The sequence below is a fragment of the Rhinatrema bivittatum genome, chromosome 1, assembly GCF_901001135.1.
Source record: "Rhinatrema bivittatum chromosome 1, aRhiBiv1.1, whole genome shotgun sequence".
NCBI classification, from domain to species: domain Eukaryota; kingdom Metazoa; phylum Chordata; class Amphibia; order Gymnophiona; family Rhinatrematidae; genus Rhinatrema; species Rhinatrema bivittatum.
In genome coordinates this window covers 139,266,777-139,279,554 of record NC_042615.1, presented here as the reverse complement: position 1 = coordinate 139,279,554, position 12,778 = coordinate 139,266,777, and the positions used below count along the sequence as shown (strand labels likewise).

The 12,778-nt window shown below is 46.8% G+C and overlaps 1 protein-coding gene across 1 annotated transcript in view; it reads left to right on the top strand.

Annotated features, from left to right (window-relative positions):
* Positions 1–12,778, top strand: part of KIT (KIT proto-oncogene, receptor tyrosine kinase) — a 162,100-nt gene that overhangs the window by 135,239 nt on the left and 14,083 nt on the right. The window contains exon 18 of the mRNA XM_029587549.1: positions 4,988–5,093. Coding sequence (XP_029443409.1) covers positions 4,988–5,093 — 106 coding nt within the window. The remainder of the gene's footprint in view (positions 1–4,987; positions 5,094–12,778) is intronic.

Sequence of the window (12,778 nt, the reverse complement as noted above, 5' to 3'; positions counted from 1 at the left end):
GAACGGCAGCCATTTTGTGCCCGGACCTCGCAGCAGACTCGGAGCCTCTGGGGGAGGGGATCCGAATTTTTCCCATTCGCCGCCTAACTTAAGCCCTATGGGCTCTCCTGGTGCCGTTTCTGACCCTCCCCACGGGGCCCCTCCCCCCATTTGCCTGGCAAAGCACACCACCATTTTTCTACGGAGTGTGTGCTCCTGTTACACAGATCTTTTTTGGCAAGCTTGGAGGAACAGGGGGATCCAACCCCGGCCCCCCCTCGGCAAAAATCCCTCGTTTAGTTGGTGGCCAGGGCTCTGGTGCCCCAGAACCGCAGGGTGCTACTAGGGTCAGGACCGTGCCCAGGTGGCAGGACCCATTTGACCCTCCTCAGTCCACTCTGCTACTAGATCCAGATGTGGATCCAGATCTGTCTCTTGTGAATCCGCCTGTGAAGGGAGATGACCCATGGGTCCTGAGATTATTTAAACGTGAGGAGCTTGATCCGCTTATTCCCTTTGTTCTGGATGAACTTGGGATTAAGGTTCCCTCGGAAGAACCCACCAGTGCCTCCACTTCCCGTACCATCAACCCGGTCCTAGTGGGCCTGAGGGCTCCGCCTCATACTTTTCCTTTTCATCCTATGCTCATGCAGCTCCTACTCCGGGAATGGGAATCCCCCGAGTCTGGTCTCCGAGTGGGCAGGGTGATGGATAAGCTATATCCTCTGCCGGATCAGGCTCTTGACATGCTTAAGGTCCCCAAGGTTGATGCTTCGATGTCCACTGTCACCAAACGCACCACCATCCCGGTGGTGGGTGTGATGGCCTTAAAGGATCTTCAGGATCGCAAGTTGGAGCTACATCTCAAGAGGATCTTCGAGGTGCTGGCCTTAGGAGTCCTGGCGATGGTTTGTAGCAGTCTCATGCAGCGGGCAAGCCTCAGGTGGATTCAACAACTACTCAGCACCCAGAACCTCCCGTCTGCAGAGGCCGAACAAGCACAGCGGCTCGAAAGTGCGATTGCGTATGTAGCTGATGCCCGTTATGATCTCCTCCGGGTGCAGGTGACTCCTCTGACTGTGAAACTGGGCGGTGGACTGGTCTTCCAAGTCACAGTTGGGCACTCTCCCCTTCAAGGGCAAGTTGCTTTTTGGGGAGGACCTGGAACAGCTTATTAAATCCTTGGGTGACAACAAGGTTCATAAACTGCCTGAGGACTGCCCTAAACAGTCCAAATCCTTTTTTCCTTCACGCTCTCGATTCAGGGGTCAGTGCAGGTACAACAAACCGTGGGGGTCCTTTCAGCGGAATACCTCCATCAGATCGCAGGCATGGTCTCATTGCTTTTGGGGACGTCGGCCATTCCAGGATGGCAACCCCCAAGTCCTCACAATGAGTTGCGGCCGGCCCATTCCTCCGCTCGCGCCTTAGGTGGATGTCTATCCCTTTTTCTCGAGGAATAGGCCAAAATCACTAATGATCAGTGGGTCCTCGACGTGGTCGGAAGAGGTTACATGTTAGAATTTGCTCAGGACCTTCTGGACAGCCACCTGATCTCTCCATGCGGCAGTCGGAAACGGCCAGCAGTGTGTCAAGACTCTCAACAGGCTCCTGGGCCATAGTTCCTGTTCCCCCAAAGAAACAGGGATCTGGCCAGTACTCCATCAACTTCGTCGTTCCCAAGAGGGATGGCTCCTTCTGATCAATTCTGGACTTCAAGAGAGTCAACAGGCGCTCAAGGTTCCCCATTTTCGGATGGAGACCTTGAGAGTGGTCATAGCAGCGTTTCGCTCCAGTGAGTTCCTGGCTTCACTCGACCTCACGGAGGCTTACCTTCACATCCCGATTTGCAAGGACCACCAAAGGATTCTTCGCTTTGACATACTGGGTCAGCACTTCCAGTTTCAAGCTCTCCTGTTCGGATTTGCAACCGCTCCTTGCACGTTCACCAAGGTGATGGTGGTGGTGGTGGCCTTTCTCCAGCGAGAGGGAGTCCTAGTCCATCCCTACCTGGACGACTGGCTCATCCGGGCGAAGTCGGAGAAGCTCTGTGTGACAGCAGTCAATCGTGTTGTGTCTGTGCTCACCTCCCTCGGGTGGATAGTCAACTACTCCAAGAGCAAGCTCATACCCTCCCAGGTTCTGGAATTTCTGGGAATTCATTTTGACACTCGCGTGTCCAAGGTCTCCCTGCCCGAGGCCCGGGTGCTTAAGCTCATAAAGCAGGTACAGCATCTCGTATCTCTCTCTGTACCCACGGCCTGGGACTACCTCCAAGTACTGGGCTCTGTGGCTTCCACTATAGATCTGGTTCCCTGGGCGTTTGTGCAAATGCGTCCTTTGCAGAAAGCTTTGCTAGCCCGTAGGAAGCCAGTCTCAGAGAAGTTTCGAGCGCCCCTACCGCTTCCCGAATCTACCACCACCAGCATGCAGTGGTGGCTCTCACTCGATCACCTGTCGAAGCGTATGCCCCTGGAGACTCCACAGTGGATTGTCATGAACATGGATGCCAGCCTCTCAGGCTGGAGAGCAGTGTGTCAGTCTCAATCGACACAGGGACATTGGTCCGCGATCCAATCCAAGTGGCACATCAACTGCCTGGAGGCCCGGACGGTCCGACTGACACTCAAGTTCTTCCTTCCCTTGATCTGTCACAAAGCGGTGAGAGTCCTCTCAGACGATGCCACCACGGTAGCTTACATCAATCACCAGGGGGGCACCAGGAGTCGCCTGTTGGCCTTGGAAGCCAGAAAACTGTTTGCATGGGCAGAGCACCATTTGGACCACCTGGTGGCCTCCCACATTGCAGGGAAGGAGAATGTTCATGCCGACTTCCTCAGTCGTCAGCATCTCGACCCCAGAGAGTGGAATTTGTTGGAAGAGGCGATGGATCTAGTCGTGCGCAGGTGGGGGCTCCCCACTTGGACTTGATGGCCACCCTGAGGAACACAAAGGCTCCCCGGTTCTTCAGTCGCAGAAGGGAGCACTGTTCAGAGGGCGTGGATGCTCTGGTCCTGCCCTGGCCCAGCGATATCCTCCTCTACGTGTTTCCACCTTGGCCTCTGGTGGGAAAGGTACTCAGAAGGATAGAGCTTCACAAGGGGCCGGTCATTCTTATCGCGCCGGAGTGGCCCCGGAGACCGTAGTTCGCGGATCTCGTGAATCTCACGTTCGACGGCCCTCTTCGTCTCGCTCACCTCCACAACCTTCTGCGACAAGGTCCAGTATTTTTTGATCCAGCGGATCGCTTTTGTCTTGCAGCCTGACTTTTGAGCAGCGGCAACTAAGGAAGAGAGGCTGTAAGGAGGAAGTGATATCCACGCTGTTGCGGGCCCGTAAAACCTCTACATCTCTGGCTTATGTTCGGGTTTGGAGAGTATTTGACAATATGTGTGCAGAGGCTGGGGTATCGACGTGCAGGGCCTTGGTCTCTCTGGTTCTCTCTTTCCTTCAGAACGGACTCTCTAAAGGTTTGTCTTTCAACTCTTTGCAGGTTCAGGTTTCAGCTCTCGGTTCCCTCTTGGGGAGGCTAGATGGTTACACAGTGGCGGCCCATCTGGATGTCGCACGTTTTCTTAAGGGGGCTAAGCATTTCAAACCACCGGTCTGGGCTACTTGCCCGTCTTGGAATCTTAACTTGGACCTTTGTGTCCTCTGCGAGGCGCCCTTTGAACCCCTCCGACAGGCCATGCTCAAGGACCTGACACTTAAGACGGTGTTTCTAGTAGCTATTTGCTCAGTCAGGAGGGTCTCCGAGCTGCAAGCTTTATCCTGTAGGGAGCCCTTCCTGCGGTTCTCTGATTCGATGGTCTCTCTAAAGACGGTTCCCTCTTTTCTGCCAAAGGTAGTGTCCTCTTTTCATGTAAATCAGTCAATGGAGCTCCCTGCCTTTTCTCCAGAGGATATTGCTAACACGTCTGGTGACGATCTACGACGTTTGGATGTTAAGAGAGTTCTTCTACAGTACTTACAGGTTACCAATGACTTCCGGGTCTCCGATCACCTTTGTTTTATGGAGTGGGCCTCATAAAGGACAGAAGGCCTCTAAAGCCACCATAGCTCGCTGGCTAAATGAAGCAATCTTGTCTGTGTATCTTTGCCGGGACTGGCCAGTTCCGTAGGGTCTATAAGCCCATTCTCTGCGTTCGCAGGCTACCTCGTGGGCAGAGAGCCAGCTGGTTTCTCCGCAGGAAATTTGCAGAGCAGCTACTTGAAAATCTCTGCTTACTTTTGCTCGGCATTATCGTCTTGACGTACAGGCGCCAGTGTTTGGTTCCTTCGGCAGACAGGTACTCCGTGCTGGACTGTCTCGGTCCCATCCTAGTTAGGGAAGCTTTGGTACATCCCACTGTCTGGACTGATCCGGGTACGTACAGGGAAAGTAAAATTGGTTCTTACCTGCTAATTTTCGTTCCTGTAGTACCACGGATCAGTCCAGACTCCCTCCCGTTCTACTTTTTTCAGTCCGCTCATAGTCTTTTTCTTTACAGATATGGAGAATGCCTTCTTCCTTGCAGAACTTTTCTATAACAGAACTTTAAGGCACCAGATGTATCTACCAAATAGATAAGAGCTGTTTTTTGCACTGTTCCAAATTCGCATTCTATTATTCATGTTGGATTGTTTACTTGCTTGCTCTTATTCGGGTTCAATTTCTGGTTATGTTTATCTGCTTTGCTAATGTTTATACTGAGGGGTGCAGGGTGAGCACTGTCCTCATATAGGATACCCTTTCAGTTTTTTTCTGGCTCCATCTGCTGGACAGGAGGCTCAACCTACTGTCTGGACTGATCCGTGGTACTACAGGAATGAAAATTAGGTAAGAACCAATTTTCCTATACTCTGTTTTATTCAGTTATTACTTTTGTTTTCACTCTTTGATTGTTTTGTATAGGCCAGATTCATTAAGGCTTTTCTCTCATTCTGTATCGGTGGAGACAAAGTTTAATGAATCAGGCCCACATGTGACTTCCAGTCAGAAGACCATGAAATGTGATTGTGTTTGCAGGTATGACATAATGAAAAGTTGCTGGGATGCAGATCCTTTACAGAGGCCAACCTTCAAACAAGTTGTGCAGCTTGTTCAGGAGCAGCTGTCAGATGGTACAAAGCATGTGAGTGTTGTTTTCCATTCAAATCTCCATTCTTGTTTCAAACAACTTCAAAAAACGCAAAGGCAGTATAAGAGAAACAAATAGGGGTAGATTTTAAAAGCAGTTCACGCAGCCTACATGTGTGTGCGCTACACGGCGCGTGCACGTGTACACCAGATTTTATAACATACACACACAGGCGCGCATATGTTATAAAATTCGGGGTCGGCACAAGCAAGAGAGTGCACAATTGTGCACTTTGTGTGCGCCACTCAAAGCCATGCTGCCTTCTCCCGTTCCCTACCCCCCCCCCCCCCACCCCACCTTCCATTCCCTTCCCCTACCTCCCCCGCCCTTTCCCTCCTACCTTTGATGACTTCTTACTTTTATTTCAAAACTTACTTTAGCCCTGTGGCTGAAGTAAGTTGCGCGCACTGGCCAATTGCCGGCGCGCGATCCCCGGCCCAGCAGCCATGCAGAGGCCTCTGGCCACGCCCCGCCTCCAGACCACCCCTTTTGTAAAGCCCCGGGACTTACACGTGTCCTGGAGCTTTACGCACCGCCGGGCCTTTTTAAAATAGACTTGTCGCACGTAAGGCGATTTACACACGTAACCTTTTGAAAATCCGGCCCATAGGTTCTAGCTTTAAGACCTGTCTAATGAGTTGCATGATGTGACCATGATTAGAATGCTTTATGGGACACTAAGAGCATTTAGAACATAAAAGAAAAGATTGTCCAGTGATACTGCAGGGCTATTTTTCAACTAGCACAAAATACCAAACTTTGGCTGTGCTCTGCTCACACAGCAAAGTGTGAATGCGGTAGAGCAAATGGTTAGTAGTGTTACATATTTTCATTCATGGGTTTTTCCCTATGTGGTCGTCTTTAAATTTTAGTATTGTGTGTACTGCTCCCCCATCCCCCCTTTCACAAGGGACCACACTTCATAGAGTGCAGAGCTCTCCTCAGTTCAACCCAGCATGGGGAAACCACATTCTGCTAATGGGGGACAAGTCAACCTGTAAGGCTCAGGGGATCACACTTGGATACATTTTTTAAAACGTGCACACTCAAAGTGTTGTGTTCCAAATCAAGAAGGACTCTTGCTGAAGAGAAAAAAAATATACAAATCAGTCTAGCATTACACAAAGCAAAACAGTTCAGAGATAAAACTTGTAAGAAAATAAAAAATGCCCCAAAAGTGATTTCTTTAGTGTCAGGGAACAAAGATATGTCCTGAGACTGCTTCAGGGACTCAAGGGATCTTACCTTTTGGAAGAGCTAGGAATCTTCTCTCATTCAAACCCTTGAAATCCAGGAAAATCCTCTTCTCCCCCACAAAGAAACTCAATCTTTTAGATGACACCCATTATCCCTCCAGCCTAGGGACTGGAAAACCTTCTTGAGTTTAGAAGCAGATGGCTCCCTTCATAGAAACAACTCCAACCAGGGAGGATAACTTTGAAAGAAATGTGAGCAGCGGCATATATGTGCATATATGGTTACTAGCAGATCTATGCTAGTATTCTATAAACTGTGCGTATGATATACACGCATTTTATAAAATACACATGTCTTATCTGCAACATACGCATGTATGAAGGCGTTCACATAAATATATGCAGTGCATTGGATGCTTGTACTTTTCCTACCTATTTTAAAACTATAACACACACTCGGTAGGCTGATTAGTGAACAAGTTAGCCGAATAACTTGTCCCGTATATTCAGCAGAAGAAACGTCCCACTGAATATACCAGTCTAAAGTTATCCGGCTACATATAGCCGAATAACTTAAAAAAAAACCTACCTGGCTATTTTTTTAATATAGCCAGATAGGGTTTTTTATAGTTATGTGGCTGTGTGTGGCCGGATAAGGTGCTTCTTAATCGGATATCTTTACAAGATAGCCAGCTAAGTAGCACTGTCAACACCTACTATACTAAAGGTAAAAGAAAGCTGTCCAATCCCCTCCCTCCACCCCCCCCCCAAAGCATAATAGAAGTAAGTCTGTGTATCCCAAACATCTCCCCCCCCCCTCTCCCCCCCCGCTCCTAAGCTTGTTACAGTAGTTAATTGCTTAGTTTTATGGACCAGACCCGGTTCCAATTTTACTGTAAAAACCAGATCAGCCTGCCTCCCCACTTCCACCAACCCACAAGGAAGAAGTGTCTCTCCTGCATCCCCTTCCCCTTCCCCCTGCCCCTTCCCATCCCCGCCGACACCTTCTTAAAAACAGAGGCAGCGCTGGAGGAGCTGGGAGCGGGACAGAGGGTCCCTCCCTCTTGGCTCATTTAACAAAAGGTATCAGCGGGAGTGGGGAGGGGCAGGGGAAGGGGATGCGGGAGCGACACCTCTTCCTTGTGGGAGGAAAGGAGGGGAAGCAGGCTGATCTGTTTTTTGTGGGAAAATCGGGACGGGGCCTGGTTCATAGTACCAGGCAATTCACCACTGTGTAAAAAGATTTAGGGGCAGGGGGTTTGGGATACACAGGCTGACTTCTATTATGCTTTAGGGGGAGAGGGAGTGAAGGGATTGGGCAGCTTATTTTTACCTTGAGTTTAGTAGGTGATGACACTGCTGCTTAGCTGGATATCTTTTCCGGTTAAGTAGTAGGGATGTACATTTGTCCAGGACGAATTAGGCAATTTCAACGAAATTGCCTAATTCGTCCTGGATCGGGGAGCCCGAAATCCAAAGGAATTTTTCACGAAATTTCGGGTTTAGTGCGAAGCCCGAACAAATAGGTTCGGGCTTCGCACATCCCTATTAAGTAGCACCTTATCTGGCCATACAAAGCCACATATCTAAGTTAGCTGGCTAACCTAGCCGGATATACTCTATATTTGGCTAGGTTAGCTGGATATCTCAGCTCCTCCCCAGAATGCCCCTTTTTTATATGGCTAGATTATAGCTGGATAAGTAGCTGAATATGTCGCATTAGCCATTTAGATGGCTAATGATTGGGGGAGGGGAGATCTGAAACATTCTCCATCGACAAGCAGGCATGAATTAGCCATTTTGCAAGGGTGAAGTCATCCAGCATCGTCTATACAGGTCCATTTCTCAAATCTCAGTAAAACTTTATCGAGTATGTGTGGAAGTTCCCATGTTTGTAAACACGCTGCCTCGTGAGCCCCTCAGTTTTTCTTCATCTGAGCTACTGCATGAACATTCCCCATTCTCTCTTAAATTTTTCTATCCTTGAGGCCTAGCACCTTCTTGTTTTTTTTCTGCCTCCTTGCAAACATTTCACTGCTGATTTGGCAGCCACTCCAATAGAATTTTTAAATTCTAATGAAAAAAAAGAAAGAAAGAATGGATGTCAAAATCGGAGAAACTCAAGGTCAAGAATCTTGTGGTAGGCAGTTTAAGGCCTGCAGCTGTGGTTGCTATTTGTCCATCATAGATATTTATGCCATCTGTTACCAGCCCAGACCCCGATTATTAAATTGTTACAGTTGTGATCACACGTGCCCCAGGGCAAACAGCGTTGTGTCTGGAAGATGGAGGCCCTGATGAAGATACTGATGGGTAACAGTCTTAAGCATAAGTGAGAAGTTGAGCAACAGAGCCACTCTTTATCGTGGCGGGACGTGTCTTCGGGATCCCGACACAAGGAGTCGAGGCAGGAGGTTTCTCCCTCTCATCCCCACAAGCACGAGAATACTTCTACCCCCTCCAACAAAGTATCCAGGCTCTGGATCTGTTCCAGGTCAGAGGTTTAGCATGGTGCAAAAGCTATCAGCACTGGAGAGGAGGCACAGTAAAAGGCCCCTAAGTGACAGGGGGGGATCCCCATTGAGGCTATCCACATTACGAATGAAAAAAGGGATAGTGCCTCCTGTGCAGGTCCCCACAGGCCCCCTCCCCACTGCCAAGGAGGGATGTAGCCTCATCTGGGCAGGTGCTGTCTTTATTTATTTATTTACTTTATATACCGGTGTTCGATTTTACATATCACATCGGTTTACATTTAAACAAAATTTGCAGGAACTTATGCGTTACCTTTGTCAAATACATTAAACATTTATGGTGCAGAAGATCCCCATCTGTTCAGGGACGGCTCAAGAGAATCTGCTGCCTGAGGTGAGGAATGAGATGGCGTCCCCCCAGCCCCACCCCACCTCACCCAGCCAGGGAACGACACAGGTCAAATCATCAAGAGGGGTCTCTATGCAGTCTGGCCCTTTTAGTGATTTGAAATGTTGCGGAAGGGAGGAAAGAAGGGGGTCCCAGTTCTCAGAGTGGCAGAGTGATAATGTTTCTAGGAAGCTGGCAAACCTGCCCTATTCCCAGGAACCCTAAGACCTGCCTCCCACTTTCCCCCCAGCATTTTCCTCCTGGAGAAGTGGGAGATGGGTGAATGGTGGTGGTCTGTGTGTGGCGTATTCTCTCCGAGCCATTGCAAGGGCATAAAGAAGACTAGGCCCTGTACAGCCTTCTGCCTGCACCACCCAGAATTACAAATTCTGCATTTATAATAACTACTTTTACATGAAAAAGGACATTCAAAATACAGTTTTCTGAGGTAAAGTATCACAATAACATATATATTATTTTTAAATGCATCGCCATGTGCCAACCAGAAAACCCTGCAAAAAAGCAAAAAACACACTTGGAATGCATCTGGTATTAGGCTATTGTAATGCATGTTGGGTGTGGGCTTTGTCCTCAGAGAGCCGTGAGTAAACTCAATTACAATTGCAATATAGTAAGCCTTCTATACTAAAAAATAGCATTAGTTCAAAAAGTAAAAACCTTATCTATGAAAATGCAGCACTGCAGATATTACAGCAAGCCCTAAACACCAATATACTTCCTATTAGGAAAACAGAACAATGCAGGTTGCTATAGATCCCAACACAAACTTCACACTTCGCACATTTATTTATTTATTTGTCTATGTATTTATTTAGAAACTTTGTAGTTTGGTAATCCAAAATTCTTAGTGGATAACAATAAATGCATATAATAAAATCGGCAAAATGCAAAACAGTCAACAAAATATCTAAAAGTACAGAACACAAATTAAATGTTACAAACAATTATAAAGGCAGATTCCAAACAATAGGTAAAGCAGCATAGAAAGCCACAATAAATCTGCAATGAATTTACCAAACACACACATGCAGAATAAAGAGATCATAAAGGATAAACGTGTAGACAAAAACTGAACTAGAAAGCACAAGCCAGATTATATGCAGTGCAAGAATGGAAAAATAAAAATACCATTCCTCATAAAACATCAAACAAAAAATATTAAAAAAAAAAATAAAATATTTCAGACTAGCAAACACATTAAATAGCATCCACTAATTAAAACTAGTAAGAAAAAAAAATTCCCGCTTTCCATACCTGGATTACTCTGAGATTTCCGGGGGTTAGTGGGCGAGCAGGAGAGAGCAGGAGAGAGCAGGAAAACCTTTCTCTTTCTTACACAAGTTCTTTCATGCTTATATATAAATATAAAACTATCAAATAGAAAACTGATCTCTTATAGCACTAAAAATAAGGCAGGGATAGCGGGTCAACAAAGCAGCAAACGTAAACGCTAGTGTCCCAAAAGTTTAGAATATTATATAAACGTGAAATCACAGCATCATATAGAATGTATCTCAAGGAAGACCTCATACAAGGCATACATTGATCAGTGCTGATTAGCATCAAAAGTACACCGCCAATATAATCATGGGTCTGTGATGTGCTGATCAACTTTTTTTCTTTTTTTAGCTCAAGTGAGTGTGTGGTCCATTTTAGACCCGTATTTCATTATGCATAATAGCACTTAACTTAATGAAGTCGAGGAACGCCAAGAACATGGTCGCGAGGTCGTATCCAAAGCCAAGCCCGACACGGACCGCGTTTCGGCTTTACAAGCCTTCTTCAAGGGCTGGAAAACTCTGTGAATGTAAAAATTATTTGTAACATCATTTATAAAAAATCACCAACATTAAATCCTTACAAAGCGTAGGTACTAACGTGACAGTGCGGTAGTGGCATACTACAGCTAGTAGATACGAAAACCATGCTTACTAAGTTGGATTCCATTCGGATCTCGAGCCCATGCCTTCTGGTAACGTTGGACATTAAAGCTCTTTACACCAGTATACCCCAAGACGCGGCTCTTACTATCCTCGAGCAAGCCTTGGACACTCGCCCTCGTCCTCATAGAGTACCCACCTCCTTCCTTGTTACGCTAGCTAGGATTGCCTTATGTGATAATTATTTTCTGTTCGGTGACCAGTTTTACAACCAAATTCATGGAACAGCTATGGGGGCCACCATGGCCCCCAGTATTGCCAATCTTTACATGGCTAATTTTGAGGAACACTTTCTTTATCCGGCCCCTCTTTTTGTTTATGTTTCCAATTGGACCCGCTACATTGATGATATTTTTTTTCTGTGGCACAACGACATCCCCTCGCTAAATGATTTTTTACAATGGCTAAACACGCTAGATCCTAACATCACTTTCACTATGCAGTATCATTTATTTCAGATCCCCTTTTTGGACATTTATATTCGGCTTGTTGATGACCATTTTGTCACTACCATATATAAAAAACCGTCCGATCGCAACACCTTGTTACATTTTTCCAGTTTCCATGCGTATAGTTTGAAGAAGAGTTTACCCATCGGACAGTTCTTGCGCCTCCGGCGACTATGCACAGATAAAAATGAATTTGCTCAGCAAGCTCAACTTTTAGCGTCTAGACTACTTCACCGTGGCTACCCTACCTCTGTTATTAAAAGGGCTCTCAAACGGGCCACTAATGCTGAGCGGGAATGGCTCCTTTTGGAATCTACAGATACCTCGTTGGATTTTCCATTGGTATGTACCATCAGATTTTCCACCAGGTCGCAGGAGATTGCATCAATTGTACGTAACCATTGGTATATACTTCATACTCATGAAGTGTTTAAAGACCGTCCTTTGATTGCTTATAGTAGGGGCAAAAATCTCCGTGACCTTCTCACTCACGCTTCGACTCAGACAGATTTTTCTACACAATCCGAAGAACCGGTAGGACACTGGTCGTGTGGGAAATGTACTATGTGTGCTCAATCTTTGGATGGCATTACGTGGACTGATAATGCTGGGCTGGTTCACACATCTCGTTTTCATTCAGACTGTACTACATCTTACGTCATATACCTCATTGTGTGCCCCTGCTCTAAATTCTATGTGGGGAGAACAAAGCGCCCTATCCGCACGAGACTGATTGAGCATCGTAGTTGTCTGAATACAGGCAAAGTAAATGCCCCTATCGTTCAACATTGTCTTGATATGCATCATCTTTTTGGCGACCTTAGGTGGCGTGTCATTGATCGGATACTATTGACGAAGAGAGGGGGTGATTTTCAAAAGCTCCTCAACTTCTGTGAACAACGCTGGATTTTCAATCTGAATTGCATGCACCCAGATGGTCTTAACGCAGCCATTGAATGGTATTCGTTGCTATGACCTACCCATTTCTGTGTCTCTTAACAACGGCTGACGTCATTTCCTGGGTGGACCTTCTGTCCCATTGGTCTGCATATCTTGAAAAAGCGCGCGAATGCGGCCCCTCCGGTAGAGGAGAAACATTACTAGCTGTAGTATGCCACTACCGCACTGTCACGTTAGTACCTACGCTTTGTAAGGATTTAATGTTGGTGATTTTTTATAAATGATGTTACAAATAATTTTTACATTCACAG